The sequence below is a fragment of the Lipotes vexillifer genome, unplaced genomic scaffold (assembly GCF_000442215.2).
Source record: "Lipotes vexillifer unplaced genomic scaffold, Lipotes_vexillifer_v1.1 scaffold241, whole genome shotgun sequence".
In the NCBI taxonomy this organism is placed as follows: domain Eukaryota; kingdom Metazoa; phylum Chordata; class Mammalia; order Artiodactyla; family Lipotidae; genus Lipotes; species Lipotes vexillifer.
In genome coordinates, this window is record NW_006784922.1 from 305,330 (window position 1) to 328,738 (window position 23,409).

The 23,409-nt window shown below is 38.8% G+C and overlaps 1 protein-coding gene across 1 annotated transcript in view; it reads right to left on the reverse strand.

The window, feature by feature from the left end:
- ARHGEF28 (Rho guanine nucleotide exchange factor 28) overlaps window positions 1-23,409 on the reverse strand; it is a 155,666-nt gene that overhangs the window by 111,692 nt on the left and 20,565 nt on the right. The window contains exons 3-8 of the mRNA XM_007457043.1: window positions 19,955-20,235; window positions 15,151-15,358; window positions 12,569-12,680; window positions 8,868-8,910; window positions 4,136-4,259; window positions 3,545-3,677 (exon numbers count right to left, since the gene is read on the reverse strand). Of these exons, the coding sequence (XP_007457105.1) occupies window positions 3,545-3,677; window positions 4,136-4,259; window positions 8,868-8,910; window positions 12,569-12,680; window positions 15,151-15,358; window positions 19,955-20,235 (901 nt within the window). The remainder of the gene's footprint in view (window positions 1-3,544; window positions 3,678-4,135; window positions 4,260-8,867; window positions 8,911-12,568; window positions 12,681-15,150; window positions 15,359-19,954; window positions 20,236-23,409) is intronic.

Below are 23,409 nucleotides of genomic sequence, written 5' to 3' on the forward strand. Positions count from 1 at the left end.
GTTTCACCTTAAACCTTGTATCTTCTATGAATCCTGCTGCCTTTTTAAAAAAAATTAATGACCATTTTAAAAGCTAAATATAATCTATGTACTTTCAGCAATTTCCATCTTGCACTAAAACTTTCATGACAACCCACTTGACCAACTCAGTATGAACCAACATATTCTGTACTGCAAGAATTTGCCTTTCAGTGATCCCTAAGCTTTCAGTAATCATTAACTACATACGAGTGTCTAAGGGCCCAGCTTTGCGATAGCTGCTGTAGGGGATACAAAAGAACCATTATGTGACTATAGACCTCCAAGAACATAAAGTCTATGCTAGTAGTTAAAATCAGAAGAGGCTGTACATACCCCAGTATTAAACTGGATGGGATAAATAGATCCTAAGTGTGATGTGCAGGAACCCGGGCCACAGTGGTCAAGGAAGACCTCCCAAGAAGAGGCAAGAAATCTGGATGAAGTAGAGGAGCAGGGAAAACTGAGAGACAGGAGATTATCGTAAGTGAAGGAACAGAGGCAGGAAAACATACACAGTGGGAGAAAAGACAACAGGCCTGCCAAGGCCTCTGGTTGTAAACCAAGGCTGAACAGGGAAGTAACCGTAGGACTAGCCAGCAGGATGCAGGTAGAACCGAATGCACATCTGAAAAGCCTGGGCTTAGTCCAGTAAACAAAAGAGAGAGACGTCCTCAAGCGTATGTGTGCGGACGGAAGCAATGCTTCATTAAGATTAAGGTGGTGAAAGTATCCAGATGAACTGTAAGTGAAAATACCTAGAGAGAGGGGGGAAACTAGAACAGTTTGCTGTCAGCAGTCCAGAGGTGGTGATGAGAAGCCACCAGAGCAGGAACAGTGAGAAAGGAAATGAAAGAGGGACCACATGGACTGGGGTGCCAGGAGGAAGAGGAACTAAGAGTCAACATGCCCAACGTTCGAGCTGGTACCATCAACACAGCAAGAACAGCCTTCTGCACGTGGACTGTAAGGTCGGTTTTAGACACGTTGGTCCGGGAGACAAGAAGATCTTTGAGTGATGATGCCCACAGACAGGGTGTGCCCGGGACAGTCTTGGTTTACACTGTAGCTCTGCCATAATGCTCAAATATAGCCACAAGTTACATGGGGGATCAGCCTCTCTTGGCAACTAGAAATATGGAATTAGAAAGTGAGCGATAAAGACGTGAATCTGGGAAGAACAGGTTTAAGTACAGTATTTTAGAACAAAAGACTGGATGACTATACTTAGAAACAATACCGAGAAAAGAACAAATGCCCGAGCACTGAGTTTGGAGGGTACTCAAAGTTAGGAGAAAGGAGACAATACAGGTGGTAAACAGAAGAGTAGTGTGCCATGGAAAAGAGGACGTCTACCTACACAAAGGGACAATAAACAGGAGAGAGATCAGTGAGTCTGAGAACAGTAACGAGGAAAGATGCTCAGGTCAAGGGCAAGACATCTGTTAAGTAGTGGGAACAGAGGCCAAAATCAGATGGTTAAGGAAGAAGTGGCAGGAATAGATGGCAGAGCAGTGAGTGGAGGTTGCCCAACTTGAGGAGTCTGTCTTAAAATGAGGGGAGAGAAAGGTCATGGATGTGGCTGGAGGGTACAGCTGAAGAGATCCAGCCCTATGAACAAGAGCCACAACCGATGAAACATATGCCATCAAACCCATAAACTGACTGCTGACATGCGGGCAAGCCATTAACAACCCATGAACAGGGACCTCCCTGGTGGTCCAGTGGCTGGGACTCCATGCTCCCAGGGCAGGGGTCCCAGGTTCCACCCCTGGTCGGGGAGCTGGATCCCACAAGCCACAACTGAGAGTTCGCATGCCACAACTGGAGATCTCACATGCCGCAACTAAAGACCCCACATTCCACAACTAAAAAGATCCCGCATGCCGCTACTAAAACATCCTGCGTGCCGCGGCTGAGACCCAGCACAGCCAAATAAATAAATAAAATGAATGTTTAAAAAAAAATCCACAAACAATACTTTCGGCAAACTTCTAAAAAATTGGCAAATTAAATCACAGCTGAACTGCTTGATGCTATTTGTTTTTTAATTAGTAGACTTTATTTTTTAGAGTAGTTTTATTTATTTATTTATTTTTTGCTTGATGCTATCTCGGGTCACATAAAAGAAAGAAATCAAGTCTCCAAGGAAAGCAAAGTTCAAGCAGGCAGTGAAACTGGCATCATTAAAGACAGTGTGAATGGATACATTTAAATTTTTAATTTAATCATTTCTAGGAATTTAATGAAGAACTTTACATATAACCTTCCTCTGCTCTTCACCTCCCTTTGTACTCCCATCCCACCCCCCAAATGCTCCCCTAATTCTGGTCACCAACAAACACCATGAAACGGATTTTACCTGCCTGGGCCTAAATTCTTTTGCACTGAAATATTCTTTCACTCCATAAATACTTACTAAGCCCCTGCTATGCAAAAGCGTTGTTCTAGGCACTGTGGATATAGCAGAGAACAAAATCAACAGACAAAAATCCATCCCTCGTAGAGTTTACATTCTGGTGAAGGAGACAGATAATAAAATTGATAAACAGAACAGAGAGTAAGTTAGATGATGTTGAATGCTACAGTGGGATAAAAAGGAGGAAAAGGGGGCAAATGAGCCAAGCAGAGAGTGGTCAAGAAAGGCCTGACTTGGGGGTGTTATCTGAAGGAGACCTGAAGGAGGTGAGGGGACAAACCACACAGCTAACTGAGGGCACTGCAGGCAGAGCGAACCGCAGGAGAGGCCCCATGGCAGGAGCATGCCTGACGCCCGGAGTATTGGAAGAACAGCAAAGATGCCAGAGGGACTGAAGCACAGGTGTGGGAGGAGTGGATGACAGGAGGAGGTCATGGGGGCCTTGCAGCCACTGTCAGGGCTCTGGCCACGCTCAGGGTGACAGGAAGCCATCGGAGGATCTGGAACACAAGGACAAATGCCTTGACAAACTCGCTCGGACTGAGATTTTGAGAGCTATGCTTTTTGCAGTAAAAGCACAAGGAGACCAGTTGCAAAGCTACTGAAATGATGGCTTTAGACCAGGGTGATAACAGTGGCAGGGGTGAGAAGAGGCTGACTTCCGTATATGTTTTGAAGACAGAGCCAAGAGGAATACTGGAGAGTGTGGGACTGAGAGAAAGAGAGGTAGATAGAAATACTCCAAGATTGCTGGCACGAGCATTTGGCTGGAATGATGCAACTGCCATTAAACTGAGAGGGTCAGTTTGTAGGTGGGCACAGAACGGGGAGAACAGAGCTCCATTTGAGATGCTGTTTAGACATCCAAGTGGAGACATCAGAAGGCAGTGAGGTGTAACAGTCTGGGTTCTAGGAGAGACTATCGCCTGTGGACACAAAGTACCGACTCAACCATCCTGGGTCATTGCTTGCTGATGAAACCACACATAGGCATGAAAACGAAAGTCTACATGAACACACTTAGCGCTGGCAGTATTCTCAGGGAGCTTACTGTCTGGGGAGGCAAAGCACGCACGAAGACAGCACACATGGGGCCCGAGAACTTACTGGAACACTGGAACGACTCTTTCCGCAGGAGCGTTTTATCACAAACCAAACACTGCAGAGCCCCAGAGAATGTTCCAGGGACAAACTGATGTCGACTCAGTTTCTCTTTGTCTTTGGCATCCTTGCCTTTTGTCTTTAGATGTGGCAGCAGCAGCAAAGTGGGGAGAAAAGAGAAATGCTCAGAGCCAATCAACTTACAGGACAAACTGATGTCGACTCAGTTTCTCTTTGTCTTTGGCATCCTTGCCTTTTGTCTTTAGATGTGGCAGCAGCAGCAAAGTGGGGAGAAAAGAGAAATGCTCAGAGCCAATCAACTTACAGAAGTCATACAAAGTCTCTACGTGTTCTATCAGGACAGAAGGGCCACACACCAAGAAGTGTGATGATGCCAAAATGTAACAGCACCCAGGATAAAGTGGTCTCAGTATTTTCAATGACTTGGACAATACCCCATAAGGAATATAGAGGTTTTTAAATATGTGTGTACAAAACCTAAGGTAAATGATTTTAAAGGGAAAGTGGAAACTATACTAATTGCTCAGAAACTGAGCATCTACGCTTTATAGACGATAGGCATAAAACCTTAATTACCTTAGATTTATTCCGAGGGCTGGTCATCCTGTTCATGAGGAAGCTGAAAGTTCGGCTCACTTTGTACTTTTCAGACTCTGATTTGGCAGGTATGATGTATTTATCCCATTCTTCTTCCTGAATTCTACAAAAAAGAATCTGTTATCACAGCTTATAAAACTTACCAGAGGGAGCAAAAGAGAGCAGCCATACATATGTGTGTGTATGTATGTGTGTATGTATACAAACACACAGATGTATTTTGTACATATTATTTTTACACATACATAGTTTTCAGGCTTTAATGGTTATTCTAAAGATAAGGATAGAAACTATTAAAAATATATCTTATAGATGAATAGGTGGATAAGTGTATGATAAAGCAACTATCTCACAATGTTAACACTTACAGAATCTAAGTGGTGGAAATAGGTATTCTAATATATAATTCTTTCAGCTTTTCTGTATACTTTAAAATTTTCATATTAAAATATTAGAGAAATAAAGGAAATCTTACACTTATAATTTTACTCTGAAAACATTCATCTCCCTGTTTACTATGCTAATAGAATTTTCCTACCACATAGAAGCCAAATAACCACCGACATCAAACTGGATTTTATCTATTTTTGGAACAGAGATAATACTCAGCAGACACACATTTCCTTTGTCAATACAGCCTGAGAAACAGACTGTCTGCCTCATGGTTCCATCTCTCCCACTCAATCAGGCTATTTGCAATCTGAGACTCTAGGTTGCAAAGGAGAGAATATTGTGGAAATTCCCCCCAAATAAGAGGCAAGTTAGAGGTAATTGTACCCAACTGTGAACACACTGAACATCACTGATTTTCCTCTAATCCACAGAATCATTCTTTAGGGGAAAAAAAAAAGTCCCAGCTATGAAGAGGAAATTTCCCTGGAACTTTTATATTTCCCCTAGAACTTTCTCTGATGGTCTTGTATTCTAATATTATTACAAAGAGAGAAAGAAAGAGTGAATATATTGAACACCAACAAAAGTATCATGTCAAACCAGATAACACTTCTGTAGACAATTTCCAAAATGAACATTTCATAACCCATGTCTCTCCTATCCCTCAAACTTCTTACTTGTCAGCATTAGTGGCTAATACATTCATCTCTGGGAAATACCTTCAAAAGCAATCATACTATTGATATGCACCAAAATACATATGATTAAATTTTACAAAAATGACTTAAAAGACAACTTCTAGGACTTCAGTTTTTCTCATCTGATCAAAGACTAAGTTATTTCTAAGGCCCTTTCTCACGTTTAAATAAGTACTTAACTGGTACATATTAAACAAAACTAAGTTATTTGACCTCTATATTAGATAATTGGGAGTCCAAACCTCAGTGAATGCATTTAGCATAAATAATAAATTACTTCAGAGCTACCTCTTGGTCACGCAGGTATAGTCAGGACAGTGGGTGTCCTGCCACTCGAACCCTGCACAGTTCATGAAATTGGGTTTGCTACTGAGAAAACAGTTGAAAAAGTTAGAGAGGAAAGATGGAAAACAGAAGTGAAAGTGTCCTACACTACTCAGAATAACACAAGGAACTTGGACCCTCTTATTTCCTTTCTACTTCCACAGCCACCTTCTTAGATACATCACCGGTTAATATATCTGTAAATTTCCATACCTCTTGTGTCTTAAGCATCCTAATTTGCAAAACTCGTGGAATAATATTCAACAGGCTCACTTCGGGAATGGGGAAAAAAGCACACTTGACAGCTGAGAAAGAATCCTCTCTGGAACACTTTTTGGGACCCCACCAAGAGCCACCCAATGTCTAAGAGAAGAAAAATATGGGGCGGAAACCTAAATCTCAGAATCGAAGAATGATAAGGTCAACGTGATTTTTGAGGTGAAGTCCTCTCCCCTACTTCCCAGCAGGAACACAACTACACTCTCTCAAATGAAAGAAAATGAGTTCCTGTTTACCAGACTCTACTCCCAACTCCCTATGCTACAGAAGACTGTATCAAGAACAATGTTACAGTTTTGATTTAAAACCTACAGATGCACTGCAATTTATTAAAAAAAAAAAAAAAAGACATAAAATCATACCACTTAATCTTTAATTCCAAAGGTTGACAAGAACCGAGATGACAAAGTAAACAAAACAAACAAAAAACTGAAACACTAAATATTAAAAACTCTGAATCATCTAACCTGGTAGACACGTGAATATCATAGACATGACCCACTTTCAGATTATCACAATGGGAAACACAGTGTAACTTCTGGGCAGATGTAGAAGGTTGGTTGAGTCCATGTTTCAAATCTAATTTAACTATGTGGTATTCACTTACGTAAAAATTAGGTACTTTAGAGAAGAACTCAGAAGGGAAAAATCCTCAACTGATTTCACAACAGAATGTAAACAGCTTTTCAATTTATAAGAATCTGGAAAAATTTACTTGAACTCTTTCAACATCCCAGAACAAGAATGCCTAACTCTATTATCAGTTTGATGACCAATGGAATTACCCACAATAAAGTTTTACAAGCCCCATTCTTCAGAGATTCTTGGCATTACCTTTTCAATAGGTAAACAGATATTTTAAGTGTCTTAATAATATGGATATAGCCTCAATATCTTAATCCTTAACCTATTATATCTATAACCTATTTTTTAAAAGAACTGGGCATCTAAGTATTTAAAAAGCTCCAACTATCCAAATTGAAAACTGACACAGGTGAAACTTCAACTTTGAACAGCCAGATTCTCATTTTCTTAAAAAAATAAAAGGTGGGCTTCCCTGGTGGCGCAGTGGTTGAGAGTCCGCCTGCCGATGCAGGGGACACGGGTTCGTGCCCCGGTCTGGGAGGATCCCACATGCCGCGGAGCGGCTAGGCCCGTGAGCCATGGCCGCTGAGCCTGCGCGTCCGGAGCCTGTGCTCCGCAACGGGAGAGGCCACAACAGTGAGAGGCCCGCGTACCGCAAAAAAATAAAAAAATAAAAATAAAAAAATAAAAGGTAACAGATGTATCAGACTTAAGATAGATGGTGGCAATAAAATAACTGAGTTGCACCACATAATCCTAAAATGGGATACATGAAGCGCCTGCTCCTATAAGAATGAGCCTCTGCAAGGTCTGGAGTGAGCCCCCTTTTAGCTGGCTGCACTCTTTTCCAGAAACGAAGTGATCAACATAAGTAAGGGAATTCCAAAGAAGGCAAACCCCCAAGTAAATGTCTACAGCATGACCAAAGCAAAGCATTAGGTCTAGCCAGGGACCTTACTGGTGTATCCAACAGGGTATCAGGAACATAGTAGGGGAGATGGAATATCTACTCTACTAGATACACCAGGGGATATGACTAAGAAAGTCAGATGCTTTCGGGATGCAGACCCAAGACACAACCAAGAACAGGAAGAAAAAAACAAGAATGAGGAATATGAGAAAAATATTCATCCCATCCAATACATCCCTATACATCTCATCCAAGTTAACACATTTTATAGGCTAATATTTAACCAATTCTGACAATGGCTCTTCCAGTCTTAAGTCCCTCTCTTAATGGAAAATATTTTTGATTTTCAAAAAATCCTTGCAGTCAGTCTATTACTTCTCCAATCGTTAAAAAGATAACAAGGATAAGACTTCTAACCAGAACGATGACCAGAATGATGAACAAAGTCCAGAATTAGTCAACAAACCGCTTAAATGAAGTAATAAACGTAAGCAGCTTAAAACAGTGCCAGGCACATAAAAATACCCAACAACGGTCAGTTACTGCTGCTCCCGCTGTCACCATCATCATGGCCCTGATGTCCTTTCATCATCAGCTTATTCTCAAAAGGCATTCTTAGTCTTCCCCTGTTTTATCGTTTCAGAATTTCTATTCTGGTCTCCAAAAAATAGGAATGAGCAAAAGGAGATTTTTTTTTTTCCTTCTTCATACTTTCAGTCCAAGATTTAAAGCAAAATAATCCCTCTTGATCTATATAGTAAAAGGTTTCAGAGTTTGAGCATTAATAGCACCCAAATTAAAACCATTTTCCTCCTTTCCCCATGGTCTCTCAAAGCCAAGCACTTACACCATTTCTGACATAACCCCAGGGCTATTGCACAGTGTGATTCACGAGCAGTTAGTTTCTCAAGACCAACAGAGCGCAGCAATCCAGCCTGCTTGCTAGTCAGCTGCCCAAGCTTTACTCTAAGGACAGTTTTACCTTCTAGGGAAAAGAGCAGCTTAGGCATACAGCTTTCAAATCTTCACATTAATCAGAAAACTGGTAACGCTCAAAGTACTTTCTGCATCATTTATTCTTTGTTTCACACTTAACACTTCTAAGCGATACTCTACAACGACAGACAGCAGAGATGTTTAGGCACTTTCTAAAACTGACCCCAGGGGTCTGTTACCACAAGAAGTCTTCCTGTCATAGTGGACAGACCTAGTGAGAACCTGATACCTTTCTAAAGCGGGTGGTCTCACACTGCTCCGCATGCTGCTGTACATTGAAAGTGTTTGGCTTTGAAAATAACCCCAGACTACTCTGTCCCCAGTCCTGAGGCCTGTTCATCCGGGGAATGAAAGGAACAGCTGGCAAACCTACACCCATACAGATCACAAAGCGTACAAAGGATTCAGGCAGGCTCATTAGGCAGAAACCTCTCACAAACTATTGAACAGGTATCAAAAATGATGTGCACACATTTCCAAAGATGGATCAAGCAGTCCCTCAGGAAATCTGGAAGGGTTAAAATACCTTTTTTCTCTTGGTGGCTCCGGTAAGCTGTAAGCTCTTTGCTCTACAAGACACAGAACAATAAAATGAAAACGAAGGCAGACAAACTAGCAGTCGTGTGTTAGTCTGAAGTGCACACACTCAACCGTACATTATCATTACACATACCACCAGTTAGAAAATAATGAAAAAAGTCATTTTATAGAACTAGGGCATTGCTCTGGATATTTTTATCACTTTCCCTAACTTGGGGAGAATGGGGAGGAGGCCAACACAGGGAAACATTTAATGATTTTGTGAAATAAGTTAGCATCAGCAAGGGGCAGCAAACATTTTCAGAAATGCAGAAAATCAGTTCTATGTTTCTGGATATTTCTCACCAGAGCGTCATCCCTTATTCGTACACTAATTCCCCAACGTACAGAATCAATAAATATCTTAGCGGCTTTTTGGCAAAGCTTAAAAGAAAAGTCCATTTTAAAAGAAAGAGTCCATTTTAATGTAACTGTAATGCCTTTACAGAGCAGCCAGTTCGGAGGTGTGCTTTGTGGCTCATGAGAAAGGGAGAGCCCCTCCTCCATTGGACTGGGGTGGCTGGGTAGAAGGGGCAGGCTCATGCAAGCAGCGTAGCGCCATCTTATTTCCCAAACCGGAGTACTTACTACAGGGATGGAGCAGAGACACTGACTTAGACAGTGAGAGAGACTGAAGGAGGGAACGGCCACTGTGGAGCACACCATCTACAGAGCAGGGACAAATCCTTTACCGTTACAATCCGGAAGAGTGAAGAGGCAAAACTAGGTTGCAAAGGGAGATGGGCCACATATATACAGGGGAAAACTAATGAATACATATCTCCTGAAATGTGGAAATATCAATGTTGAACCCAAGACTACCTTGTAGGTAACAGAAAACCTACTCTGAAGAGTTCGAAGACTTTTATTTTATTGCCATTAAATATTCTTCAAATTAAGTCATGGGCAGAAATCACTATCCTTTTTGTATACAGACTGAGGTGTCAGGAGAATAAGCCATATATCCCAAATAATCAAGCTAATAAAGTAACAGAATCAGACTCAGACAACTGGACAAAGTCTAACAGGATTCCATCCATCAGTGCACAATAATTTTCAAAAGTACATTCACTTCACTCCTCAAATTTTTAAGTGTAGAGCACTTTTGTCCATCTTGGTGATGCTGTAATTATCATTCTAACATGGAGAATATTCCTTTCTATCTAAATCCATGATGTACCCAAGGGAAATATAGGATTGGATTTTGTTTTATATATAAAAAGCATTAAACGATAAAGTTGCCACCATTGTACTCTTGGCCCCCTCAAAAACAACAACAAAAGCATGATAAATGATCGTTAAGTAACCCTCTGAGAGTGACAAGAGAGGACATCATAAATAAGTATAAAAAAGGACTGAAAGACGATCCTGTCTCTGTATATCTGTATTATATCAGTAGCTCATTTACGGGAATTTTCCACTGAGAAAGGAAGACTTGGACTCTGTTCAAACAGAAAAAATTTTTAGAACTATTCAAAACTCACTGAGAGAGGATTTATAACAACACAAATGTCAATTTACCTCTGATTAAGCAGATTAAACAATGAAACATTAGAATACATCTTTGAAATAGTCAAGCTTTCACACCTGTGCTTTGATCACACACACACACACACACACACACACACACACACACACAGTTAAAATTAGTTTTTCTTCCTTAAGAGCTAATTTATTCTTCACAGTCCTATGATTTTGACTGACCTAAATGATATCACTCCAAATGTTTGCTACCATAGAGGAACATCCATTGGAATTTTTGTACATTTAGTGTGTAGCCTCAACCTAAATTGCCTGTTTGTAATTCTTACCTTCTGGAGAGTGTCAAACTTCATCCAATAGCCCTATTTTTAAACATACCATCTAAAGACAAGCTTTTATTCACAGAAAAAACAAAGGAATTGATTTCAGCTTTTTATTCTTTCTAATTCAAAGGTGAAGATTTAAGGAATGTATGTAAAGCAAAAATACCCTCCCTTATTCATTAGAGAATTCATAAATCAGGGCTCTTTCCCCTTCTAAACTATCCATTTTTCTCTCAGTCGTCTGAGATTTCAAACATCAGAACGGTCGGAATTTAATAATCAGAGATACTACAGATATAAAGGCAAAGGCACCATTTTGCACACTGCACAGAAGACTTAAAAGTGTTTTCCAAATACAGTACAAAGTTAATTCACCATCTCTAAGACTATCAGTGAAAAGGTGTCAAAGCTGCCATTAAAAGGAATCCCAACCTAAACTAAGGTTAGGGAGACCTGGAGATCCTAGAAAGACTTATGGTATTGAAAAAACATCCAGGGCAAATTCAATCCTCTTCTACTCCTGTCCCCTCAAGGTAGCTGTCTCCTTTCTTTCTCTTGGTCCTTTCTCTCCATCTTCCCATTCTAAAAATCAAACCTGACATCTATTATCAGCCCTGTTTTCTCTTTCTCCAAAAAGACATCCCAGAAAGAAAAAGGAAAAAAAATGCCTTGTAGCATTTCTTTTGTATTTTATGTATTTTGTCTGCTGCACTCATTCAACAAATATTGATTGAACCTCTCCATACATTAGACATTGCTTTAGGATGGCAGGTCCAAGCACAAAGATTATGCTTTCACTGTTGTTCCACATGGCATAAGGATGCAAAAGAATGGCAATGTAACAAAGCAAGAATAAGAAAAAAGGAAAGGAAAAGAAGGAGTAAAATAAATCCTATTTTAAATATTCTATGCTGGGAAATTGAGAATACTTAAGCACATCTCTCACTTTCTGAGTCTTCTAAGGCTCTTAAGGATAACAGACAAAAAAAGGCATTACCTAATACATTGACCAAAAATTTGTTATAATGCTATGTATTACAGATTGACATTAAAACTTCCAAATACAGCTTTAAATGTAATTATTACATAACATATGGTACACAGAAAGTGTTAAATAATTACATTCCAGAATTAAGTTGAAAATTGGGGTAGCGGCTAAGAAGGGGTACAAGGGCAGCTCTGAGTTGCCACAATTGTTCTATATTTATTAATCTCAATTCACTTTTGAAAATTCATCAAGCTATATGCTTATAACATGCACCTCTTTCTGTAGGTATACTATATTTCAATTAAAATTTTATTGTATAAAAGTTGTATTGCTGATTGTTGCTTACATAGGCCACAAAAAAATGTTTGAGATATATTTACTTGTGTTTCAAGTATGTTCTGTTATTTTAACTTTCTAAAGTCCCTTGTTAAATAAAGCAATGAAGACAATCCATTTTGCAATGCTTTTGCAACTGTGAGGAATTGGATTATTTCAGCAATTTATACGTAGGACAAACGTAACTTTTATAACTTCCTTAAATAAAATTCTCTAAAGCCCTCACAAAAAAGAACCTAGAAGAAATCATAGTTTACACTGTCCTTGAGGAAAACATTTTATTCAAAAAAAATAAGGCAACAGAGAGGTGTATACACATCTGTCATTTCATCAAAATCAAATTTACACCTTGTCTGATATCCAATGAGAAAAGGATTTTGCTAAGCTTAGAAAAATCAATAGTGAAAATGAAATTGAAAATACTTGCCTGCTGCTCTTACATACTTTATGCACTTTTACTCACTGAAAATCCACCCTAGAAAAGAATGCTTTCACAGCCAAATGGTAACCAATGCTTACCTTCAGCTGAACTGCACACTGTAAAGTCACGGATCAATCGAGTTTTTCCTAAAGAAATTTTGGGTGATGAGCAGGAATAAGAACGTGAGCGGACTCCAGAAAACAATGATTCCTAAAAGAAATCATAACGAAGTTTAAAAAAAAATTTTATGGAAGACTTGAAAGTATGTGTTCATCACCAAAATCAGAACCTTTAAAAAAAGGATTCAACTTGAACATTTCTGAAGTAATCTTATTAACGATTTGTTTCTGTTTGCCTCTCACAACTTGAAAAATGTTATTGTCTTTTTAATGCTTTAGTAAATGTGAGCTTTTGGGAATAGTTTCTATATTTCCTATATACTTTAGGATACAATCATGACATTCCAACCATGTTGGTTAAAAGGGAAAAATCAAGTCACATGACTTTCTCTTGCATATTCAACGAGTTTGACTTTTTTTTTAACCTGAGTTGTCACTTAGTTTTGTTACTTTAAACTGTAGCATTTAAGCAAAATTCCATATGAACTGAGCTCTCTATACATAATTATTAGAAGGTAGAGGAACAGTCACCTAAAATGCCAAGTTTTTAAAAGTTCCTAATGGCTATTTAAGTTTGTAATGTTAGCTGCAGCCTCCAGGAAAGAATGCATCAGGTCATTACACAAATCCTTCTAGTCTGTGCTCATCTTTCAACAGACCTTCCATCCAGCACTTCCTGGGATTTTGCTTGAATTATCACTTATTTATATATGTTCAACTTTATTTCTTTTAAATGACCTGCTATTTTTTTCCTGTTTTCCCAATTACCTATTATCTCTATTATTATACTGGCAACATACATGAAAAACGCAAGATGGACAGATAATTTAAAAAATGCTTTTCTTACATGTTCTAGAAAATTTAAATGAATACACAATAGAATGCCACTAAAGCCATTTATGGCACCCAAATCCCATCCCACAGAGGCCTAGTGGCCTTAGGATTGATGCCCACCCCCATCCATTTTTAAGATACCACTTAAGGTTACAGGTGAAAGAAAGTGGTGCAAAATGCGTTACTAAACTTAAGCCATCAGCAACTGTCCTTGTCACAAGCACTGTTCTCTTCTCTTCCCTAAGTGAAAGCACATGGTTGCCCCAGGCTTACGGTTTAGTTGAAGAGCCTGGAGGAAAGTTGAAAACAGAAGCCTGACCCTGCTTCAAAAGGTCTTAAGCCATGGCTCCCTGACTTACTTATTGGGAAAGACCCAGTGGGCCTGGATGTCAGAAAGGCCAACCCGAGTTGTCCTATAACCCTAACAGTGAGTCGGCCACAAAGGGCCCTAGCCAAGTACCACCCTCTGCGTTTAAGTCATGCATGGTAATCATTTTTCATAACAGGACTTTGAAAATTATCCAGAATTCTTTGGCAAAAAAGTTACACAGGGTAATTACAGAGGCAAGGCAAGACATATTTTATAGGACAGATTCTTCTTAAAAGTGAACAGCATGGAACTGTTTCACAAAGAATTACTTTTCCTTCCAAGTTATGGTGAATTTTTCACAGTTCCATTCAAAATGCAAATCTGAGAAGTGGCTACATTAACAACCATACCTATTTCTTATTATCTAGAAATATCACATGACCTTTAGGTTCAGAAGATTATGACAGCTCCACAGGACTCAGAGCTGAGGGAAGAGGATTCAGGACCTGCGGTCAGAAGGCCTAGATTTGAGTTCTGACTCTATCACCAAACTTGGGCAACGTGGACATCTAATCTCTCCAGAACTTCAACTGATCAAAAATTAAAATAAAAGTACTCCCTTATATCCTAGGTGAGTTATGAGAAAATTAAACATTTTATATAAAAGCACGTTTTGTATATTGTAGAGAACACTACAAAAATAAAGCATTACCATAACCACCATATGTTTGTGGTATGAGACGTCTGGGCACAGCACACATTGTTTTATAGCAGTAAACTCAATTGAAAAAGAAAACAAGTGGACAACAGAAATCAAAAAGAAAACATAGGTCCAAACAGAAAAGGGCTTTCTCTGCAAGACTGGAAGAGTTTAGTCTTTTAAAAGACCACAACAAAATGAAATTCCAATGCGAAAATGCCAATGACAGGAAAGCTGTCTCCTATGGAAAAACTGACAAAGTCTATGGGTGTTCCAGATGAGTTCATGCAGCCAGGAACGCTCAACAAATGTCATGTCTGCCTTAGCAATATTATTTACCTTAACACCAGTGCCAAGTAAAATTGTATGTGTACAAAACAAGTTTGATCACTTAAACTCACTTCATACTACCAGCTTTTCTCCCATTGCTTAAGGGGTGATGGCAGAAATCACAGTATAAAATGGTAAAATTTTCCAAGTATGTGAAAGATTATCTGTATTGGTGGTGATTCATGAAAACAAATCAGCCATTGTAAGTAAAGACTATACACATTAGAGTGGGAGAGAGTAAAAAGGCAAGCTCAGGCAGCTCACGGGTCTTCAAAAAAAAAAGTTTACACATGTGACCGTAACATAATTTGTCTTTCAGAGATGGGTGGATTTAGACAACATATTTTTCAGGCTTACGATAAACCAAATTAATACCAATAAGAATACCTTCAGCTGCAGGCTACTTGATAAAGACAGTGATTCAGTCCTGGAGATATTAAAATCTGGTTCAGTGTTGGTCTCAAAAGAGTCCAATTCATCCCCACTAGTAATGCCAGTTCTCGAGGAACTCTGAGACACTGGAGTGTAGCAAATGCGTGACCGCTCGGAATGCCCCTCTCCTTCACTGTCAGCATCCAGGGCATCAAGGCTGGAACTGGATGGAGCACAAAGTAAACAAACAACTAAATCACCAAGTAAGACAGAGCCATGGGTTTCTTTTTTTTTTTTTTTGGCTGCGTTGGGTCTTTGTTGCTGCACATGGGCCTTCTCTAGTTGCGGCGAGCGGGGGCTACTCTTCCTTGTGGTGCACGGGCTTCTCACTGCAGTGGCTTCTCTTGTTGTGGAGCACAGGCTCTAGGCGTGCGGGCTTCAGTAGTTGTGGCATGCAGGCTCAGTAGTTGTAGCTCACGGGCTCTAGAGTGCAGGCTCAGTAGTTGTGGCGCACAGGCTTAGTTGCTCCATGGCATGTGGGATCTTCCCGGATCAGGACTCAAACCAGTGTCCCCTGCACTGGCAGGCGGATTCTTAACCACTGTGCCACTGGGGAAGTCCCAAGCCCTGGGTTTCTATTTCTCTGAATTCAGATTTTCTCATTGGTGTCAGCTGCAACGGGCACTCGTTTAATATCTAACAAAATTCATGCTTAAGTGATTTTTATTGTTTTTTTCCTCCCCCCAAATAGCCTCTTTTTAAACAAGATTTTATGTTTCCCCAAATGAACATTTCAACCTAGCAAAAGCCACTTCAAGTGCTCTAAGAAACAAAAGCTGGTTCAAGTTAGTACTATCCTCACGATTTTTGCTTTGTAAATATAATTATTACAAGCCCCAAACAGCTACCCTTCAAATATTAAAAACACAGACAAAACAGAGCCACTGAGCTGTGAGGGGTGGGGGGCAGGGGAGGGCCTTTGGGGCAATTTGCACGTGAAAAATACCACGTGGCATTCCCTCTTTCACCCCTGGACAGCACAGGAGGGTGGAGGCACACGTAAGAAAACAAGGAGAGATGTGCAAAGATCTCATCCCAGAGTTGGTGTCAAGAAATGGGTCAGGCATGAGTCAAGTGAGGTTCCAAATACGTCACATTCAATTATCATTTTTAGAGATTTAAAAAAGTGATTCCCATGAAACTTACATGTCAGAAACAGGTGGTGATTCTGCTTATCTACTGCTTTTCTTTCCTCATTTAACTTTGATAACCGTAAAATTAAAAGGCAAGAATTGGACCTTGCACATTCCTGGCTCCTTCCACCCATCTACATTTTAAACCACTCAAACTTTGAGGCCGAGGGCTTCCACAGGCATGTTAATGCACAGTGCATTTTTAAATGTATTCTTTCTTTGGTTGTTACAATTCTGGAGTTAAAATTTTAATAACAACACAATAAACCATCTTGATTTTGAAATACAAAGAACCAGAAACAGACTTCAAATTTGGTTATTTTCCTTAAAAAAACCACAGGCTACTTAATGGCCACTGAATCTCAACTTAATAAATTATATGGCGTTTGGAACAGAGATCCTACCATATATGTCTCTAATCCAAATACTCAGACTCATCTCTAATCCTTGAGCTATTTCAGGGTCCCTCCTGGGCACCAGCAAACCCAGCAGTAAAGGCCATGATCATCACCACTGAGGATTTCCAACATGGGGTTTTCTCCTTGGAGAACTCATTGAGGGCCTCCACCTTGACCTTGAAGAGGAGAGGACAAATTGGAGGTGGACTCCACACTTTAATTCAACTCCTAAAGATGGTGGAGACCATAAAGTTATTTCTCATAAAAGAAGAAAAACTAAAGCTTAGTTAAGAAAACCTTTCTGGTAAATGCTGGTGTGTTGAGTATTACAGTAATGTAACTACAAATATTTTAAGGTGCTATGTAGGTTCCTTAATTCAGTGATGATCAGAAAGAGACCCGGGGTGGGAGTGGAGGGGAGATTTGCTGATGTCTTGTGCCTCTGCATTTGTCTTTCAACTTGTGATCGCCATACTAATGAAAATTAGTTCAAATGGTTGGCTGCCTACGATAATATCGTGTTTTAACACAAGCCTTTCCAGTCATATACAGCATTTCTCCATCACTATGAATACACCCTAGAAGTATTTTATTTTATTCCTTACAGTATACTTTAAAACATTCCTTTTTCTATTCATTCAAATTGGGCTACTACTTTCCTTTGTTAAGCTATTAAACTAAGATATTTGGTATCAGTGATAATATTCTTCAGGATTACCTCTAGGTTTCTCATTTTATAACCATTTTTCAAAACCCCATTAGTGGGATATGAAATAGATTCCACAGGTTGTGACCAGAATTTTCTTTTCAAATAGTATAGAATAGAAAAAAGGAAAATACATAAAATAACATGTGGAATGTAACATTTGTTTAAATTTTATGTGTGTGTGTGAGGGGAAGGTTCACGGTGTTACAAGGATTTCTTTTTAAAACGAAAAAGAAATTCTTTTTTTCTTTCAAGAATTCTTTGTAAGACAAAAAAGCTTTAAAAAACGTAAGTTTTAAAACAAACACTTGTCTTTTATCACCAAATTTCTGTTACATAATTTTTTTAAATAAATGTTGCATTGCTTATTCTCCCCTCAGTTTTTATTGTGAGCCCCAAAATTTCTCCTTCATGAGAAGTTCCCAGCCTCTGGGAATAAATTCACTTATTAATGAATTGGGTGCATTTCACTCTGGGTTCATTATCAATTGTTCCTTGCCTTCCACCATGACACCCACTGAAGGGAGGGTCCCACAGCCATGCCAGGGCCAAGATGGAGCTTTCTGGGGAACTCTAGTCCTTTCTCCTCGCTCCTTTATTTTTCAGAGGAGATGGAATGTACAGGAGGTAAAGTCAGAAGGGACCATTTTCTCATAAGACATCATCATCCTCTCCTTATTCCCTCCCCCCACACCTGAGCTATGACATTTTTACAGAGGCTTCAAATTACCTTTACTCAAACTGGACAGTTTTTCTGATATTCAAATCCATCTGCAGCAGTGAGATGTTTAAATGTCCCGGAGAAGACCATGATCAGAAGACACAATTTAGATATCCTGTGAATATTTGCATATGCAGTACAGAGAGCCCATTTGTGGCTTTTCCTCCTTTTTGCTAGAGAAGCTCCTATAAAGAACTTATTCACCTCTTGAGATCTGGGTCACAAACTCAACAGATCTTAAAGATCCTGCCAGAATGCATTAATCACCTGGTTCAATCTGTCTCTGCAGAGCTCTGGAGAATCTTGCCTTGACCGTCAGCCTCCTGTCCCAAGAAGATTTGTGGAGAGCCCAAAATGTCCCATCAGTTCAATTTGCAGCCATGACCACGCAAGTATGTTTAAAACCATAATTCACACAATAAAAATCTAGAGAAAATCTTTTATTATTTATACACCAGACATTACTCTTGGTACCGGTATCTGTTAAAGTTTTATAACCTCAAGTTATTGTATATCAGTGCATAGTGGAGCCCAGTGACTGGCACCCAGTGACTGCTGCTTCCCCTCCCTTTCACTCTTTTCTGATCAATTGAGCCTCTGTAGAGTATTCATTCAGATAAATATTTATATACACACATATGTGTGTGCATTCTATTTTCATTTTGATTCATAATTTTATGGGTAAAACTAGACATATAATCAGAGGTCTAAGGCATGAGGAGAAAACAAGCTATTTCCTAAGGAAAGTAGAGAGGATAAAACGAAATCAGTAAAAATGGGCCTATTCCCTAAAGAAAACAGACAACAGTACGAATGGATAAGACGTGAATACAAAGGTACAGGGTCACACACACACATACATATAAATATGTGCAATCATATCCTATACAATAAAACTATTGTTTTAGTGACATTTTGACACATACAAGAAACAGTGTAAGGTAACTATAAGTTACAGAGCATAAAAGTAAAACAAACACCCATGGGCCCACTCAACTTGAAACGAACATTGGCCACACCATTGTTTTATTCCTTCTCATTCTCTACATTGCCTACTCCATGTAACAACTATCTTAAATTGGGGGATTTTTATCCTCTTCATTCTCATTTGTGATTTCCTTATTGCTTAAGCACATTATACATGCCCTATATTAACAGACTGTTTGCTTATGCATTTTATAAAAGTGAAATCTAACTGAAGTATTTTGTGGCTCCTTTTTTGTTCCACTTCATGTTTCTAAGTTGCATATGATTATGCATGTAGATGTAGTCGTAGTTAATTCATATTCACTATTGTACGGTATTACATTGTGTAACTATAGTGTAATTTATCTATTCATTCCCCACCATTTGGGCTATTTCCTACTGCAATAAATAGTCTCATATATGTCTCTTAGGACACAGAAGTAAAACTGCTGGGTCATAACATATATGCGTATCCAACTTTATAAGGAAATGCCAAAGTGTTTTCCAAAGTTATTACACAATTTTCACTCCTATGAACTGTACACAGGAGTTTCTATCGTATGCATTTTCACCAGAATATGGTGTTACACTTTAAAATTTCTGCTTATCTAGTAAGTATTAAATGGTACCTCGTGGTTTTCCTCTATTATATTTTTGTCACTTTTCTTATGTATCTTACTTTCAAGTCGAGGAATATAAGAACCTAAAAGGGGGAAAATTTTGATGTAGAAATAAAAATGGTGGGGACAATAACAATAAGCAAGTAGAATTTTATAAGTCCTGCTACAAGGTTCTTTGATTTTCTACACTTTCCCTCTAGAATGTAGTACCTTACCTTCTTTTCTTTAGATGACTTTGTTCCTTTTCAAATCCATGAAGACCAAAAGAAAGATTCAAACTGGAAGCATATGAACTAGATGGCGACATCAAAGACGGTTGGGCTTCGGTGTGTGATGTGACTTCTGTGTTCTCATCTGGTGGGTACGTGCCAGCGCTGGTTTCAGTAGGAAGGATGGGCTTGCTGCTCTGAGGCCCCAGAGTAGAACCCATGGATTCAAGGCAAGTGTTTTCAGTGATTCCCTCTATATTAATATAGTTAATATCCAAATCACCAACCTGGTAGTTGAAAGAAAAATATTTGCTGAGAAAAGAATAAAGTTTTCATAATTTAAAAACCTTCCAACTTATTTACCCTTTTTTGTTTGTTCTTGTTTTGCTTTATGTAAGCAGAGAATTCTTACATGATATATTTTTGTTCACATGGTTGCTATCCCATAATTCACAAAAGGAAGAAGACTGAGCATTTTATAAACTTTATTACAAAACCAGAAACTGACTATGCTTTTAGCATTTTATGAACCACTGACTCAAAAGAGGGGAAATGCTTTAAATACCTGAGAGAAAAACTAAAAAGTGGGCATTTTAGCTTATAAAATAGTTTATAGGAATCTGGGTAACTAAGTTAGTGGTGGTCACATAAATCTGAGTCTCCCAAACAAAAAGAAAACCAAATAAAGCTACATACGACATATGGATTTAGCATAACTAGAAGACAGACAATGCCCCAAACTTTAAATTACCTGTAAATAATAAACATCAAATCTCAGCAAGAAACCTGTCATATACTTGCCATAAGCCTTTGCATAGAGTAAGGGCAGTCTGGAAAAATCTGCATGGTAGGGAGAACAGGGAGCTTAGTGGAGGGCCTAAGACTGATCTAAAATCATCACCAGGAAGAGAAAGTACAGCTTCCTCTGGACAGTGTGAAATAAAAAAGTCCCGGTTGATCAAAGCGCTTGCTCTAAGGAAGGGGCTTAAAAGTACTGGTGATCTGAGGTGGTGGTCATCAAAAGGCATCACTTCTGGGGGAGAAGACAGTGAAAACGAAGAGAGTAACGCCATTTAGAAATAAGACAGTGGGCTTCCCTGGTGGCGCAGTGGTTGAGAGTCCGCCTGCCGATGCAGGGGACACGGGTTCGTGCCCCGGTCCGGGAAGATCCCACATGCGGCGGAGCGGCTGTGCCCGTGAGCCATGGCCGCTGAGCCTGCGCGTCCGGAGCCTGTTGCTCCGCAACGGGAGAGGCCACAACAGTGGGAGGCCCGCGTACCGCAAAAAGAAAAAAAAAGAAATAAGACAGTGAAGGGGAAAAGAAGCAAAGGGGGAAATGTGGGGCCGTAAATCAACCACCATCATAATAATGATGACTAAGGCAAAAACAATCAAGGAATGCTAGTGAGTGACAGTCAAATCAGTAACTGGATATGTACAAAGACTCAAACTATCTCCTCACAAGATACGTAATAATTTTTTTAAAACATAGTAATTTTACTGAAAAGAAACTTGGTAGATCAAAGATATCACCAGTAATGGGACAAATTATTGTCATGTGCCTCCTGATACAATGCACTGAGAGGAACATGACATCACCTCTGTAATATTCCTGCCAATCACACATAACCTGAATCTAATCATAAGGAAATATAAGTCAAACCAAAATTAAAGGACAGTACAGCAAAAAACAAAACAAGCAAACAAACAACAACCTGGTCTGTATTCTTCAAAATTATCAATGTCACAAAAGACAAAGACTAAGGAACTGTCCCAGCTTAAAGGAGACTAAAGAGACACAACAACTAAATGCAAGACATGTTATTGAATTTTCTTTTGCTACAAGGAACATTATTGGGACAATTGACTAAAATTGAATAAGGTCTGTAGACAGCTAACAGTACTGTGCCAATGATGATTTCCTGATTTTGGTAACTATACTTGCTTAAGTAAGAGAATATCCATGCTTCTAGGAAAATACACCATGAAAGACTGAGGGGTAATGGGGCACCATATTTTCAATTTACTCCCAAATGTTTACTATTTATATACATATCATAAGCATTTGCATGTACATATACACAACACATACTTAGAATAATAAAGTAAAATATGGTAAAACTTGGAGATTTTTTTGATAAAGAGTATACAGGGATTCTTTGTACTGAATTATGCAGGCTTGAAATGATGTCCAAATTAATCTTTTTTCAAAGTAGTTTACCTGACAGAGTAATTTTCAAAGTAGTTTTTGTCATGTGAGTTTCCTAATTAGGTAGGCTGATAACCTTGAAAATTTATGGGAAACATCATAAACAAGCTAGCAATCTTTTCAGGTTTCTGTGCCAGGTTGAAGGAGATGAAGAAAATTAGATAAAATTCTTTCCAGATATTGCTAGAAATTATTTTTGATGTGCAGATTTTGGACTCGTCATTTTGTCCTTACTATTCAATTGGACACAGGAACAGTAAAAGAAATGATGTAACTATACTACACCGATACAGTGAACTTTGTGATTTGTATCCAGATTTTGAGTTTTGTTTTCATGGCACAAATTCAGCAATCCTCTTGCTCATTTCAGTTTATCAATCAGGCTGTTCGTATTCTCTTTAAATGTATGATTCACATTATTAAAGCAATATTTCTCTCACTCAAAGTATTTCCAAACAGAAATTGTATCCTAACTTCATCTTTGGTTTGGGAAGTTTTGCATTTTTAATGTATTTTAGAACATATAAAGACACAGTTTGCCTCCACATAATGTCCAGTCAAGTATAATTTTAGCTACTTGAAGTAAATGGAAGTGTTGTAGTATTCACTGAGGTTCAGAATAAAAAAAAAATATATGTGTGTGTGTGTGTGTGTGTGTGTGTGTGTGTGTGTGTGTGTGTGGACTCAAATGTATTTCATTTAAACGCTGAGAAAATATGGCAACAGAATAAAACCATTAAAATCAGAATGTGGCTAGAGCACAGTAAGTCCAATTACCTTATATCTTCAAAGACTGTCCCCAGAACTCCCACTTTGTCCTAAACTCTGTGTCTCACCTAGATTTCTATAACTAGGGCTGACATTCAGCTGCTTTATACCAAAAAAAACTATACCAGTTATTTACAGCTGATGTCCATTCTGATTTATTGATTCTTCTGTCATTTTGAATATCATTCCAATCTATGCCATTTATACTAGGCATTTAATGTAACAATGTTTCATAACCCAAAGGAAAAAGCAAAGACATTCAACCAATGGGCTGAAATTGAGACCTACTAGACAGGAAAAAAGTTTATATCAGAGAAAACATCAGTAAGTAATAGAGTTCAATATATGCATACTAACAATAACAACAACAAAGGGTAAAATAGATTATTGCTCAATGAACATCTGTATAATGTTTCTTATGTAGGGATTAGGTTTTAAAACCAGGGGGTAAAGCAGAAATTGTGTGCTGTCAGAATTACTCTTG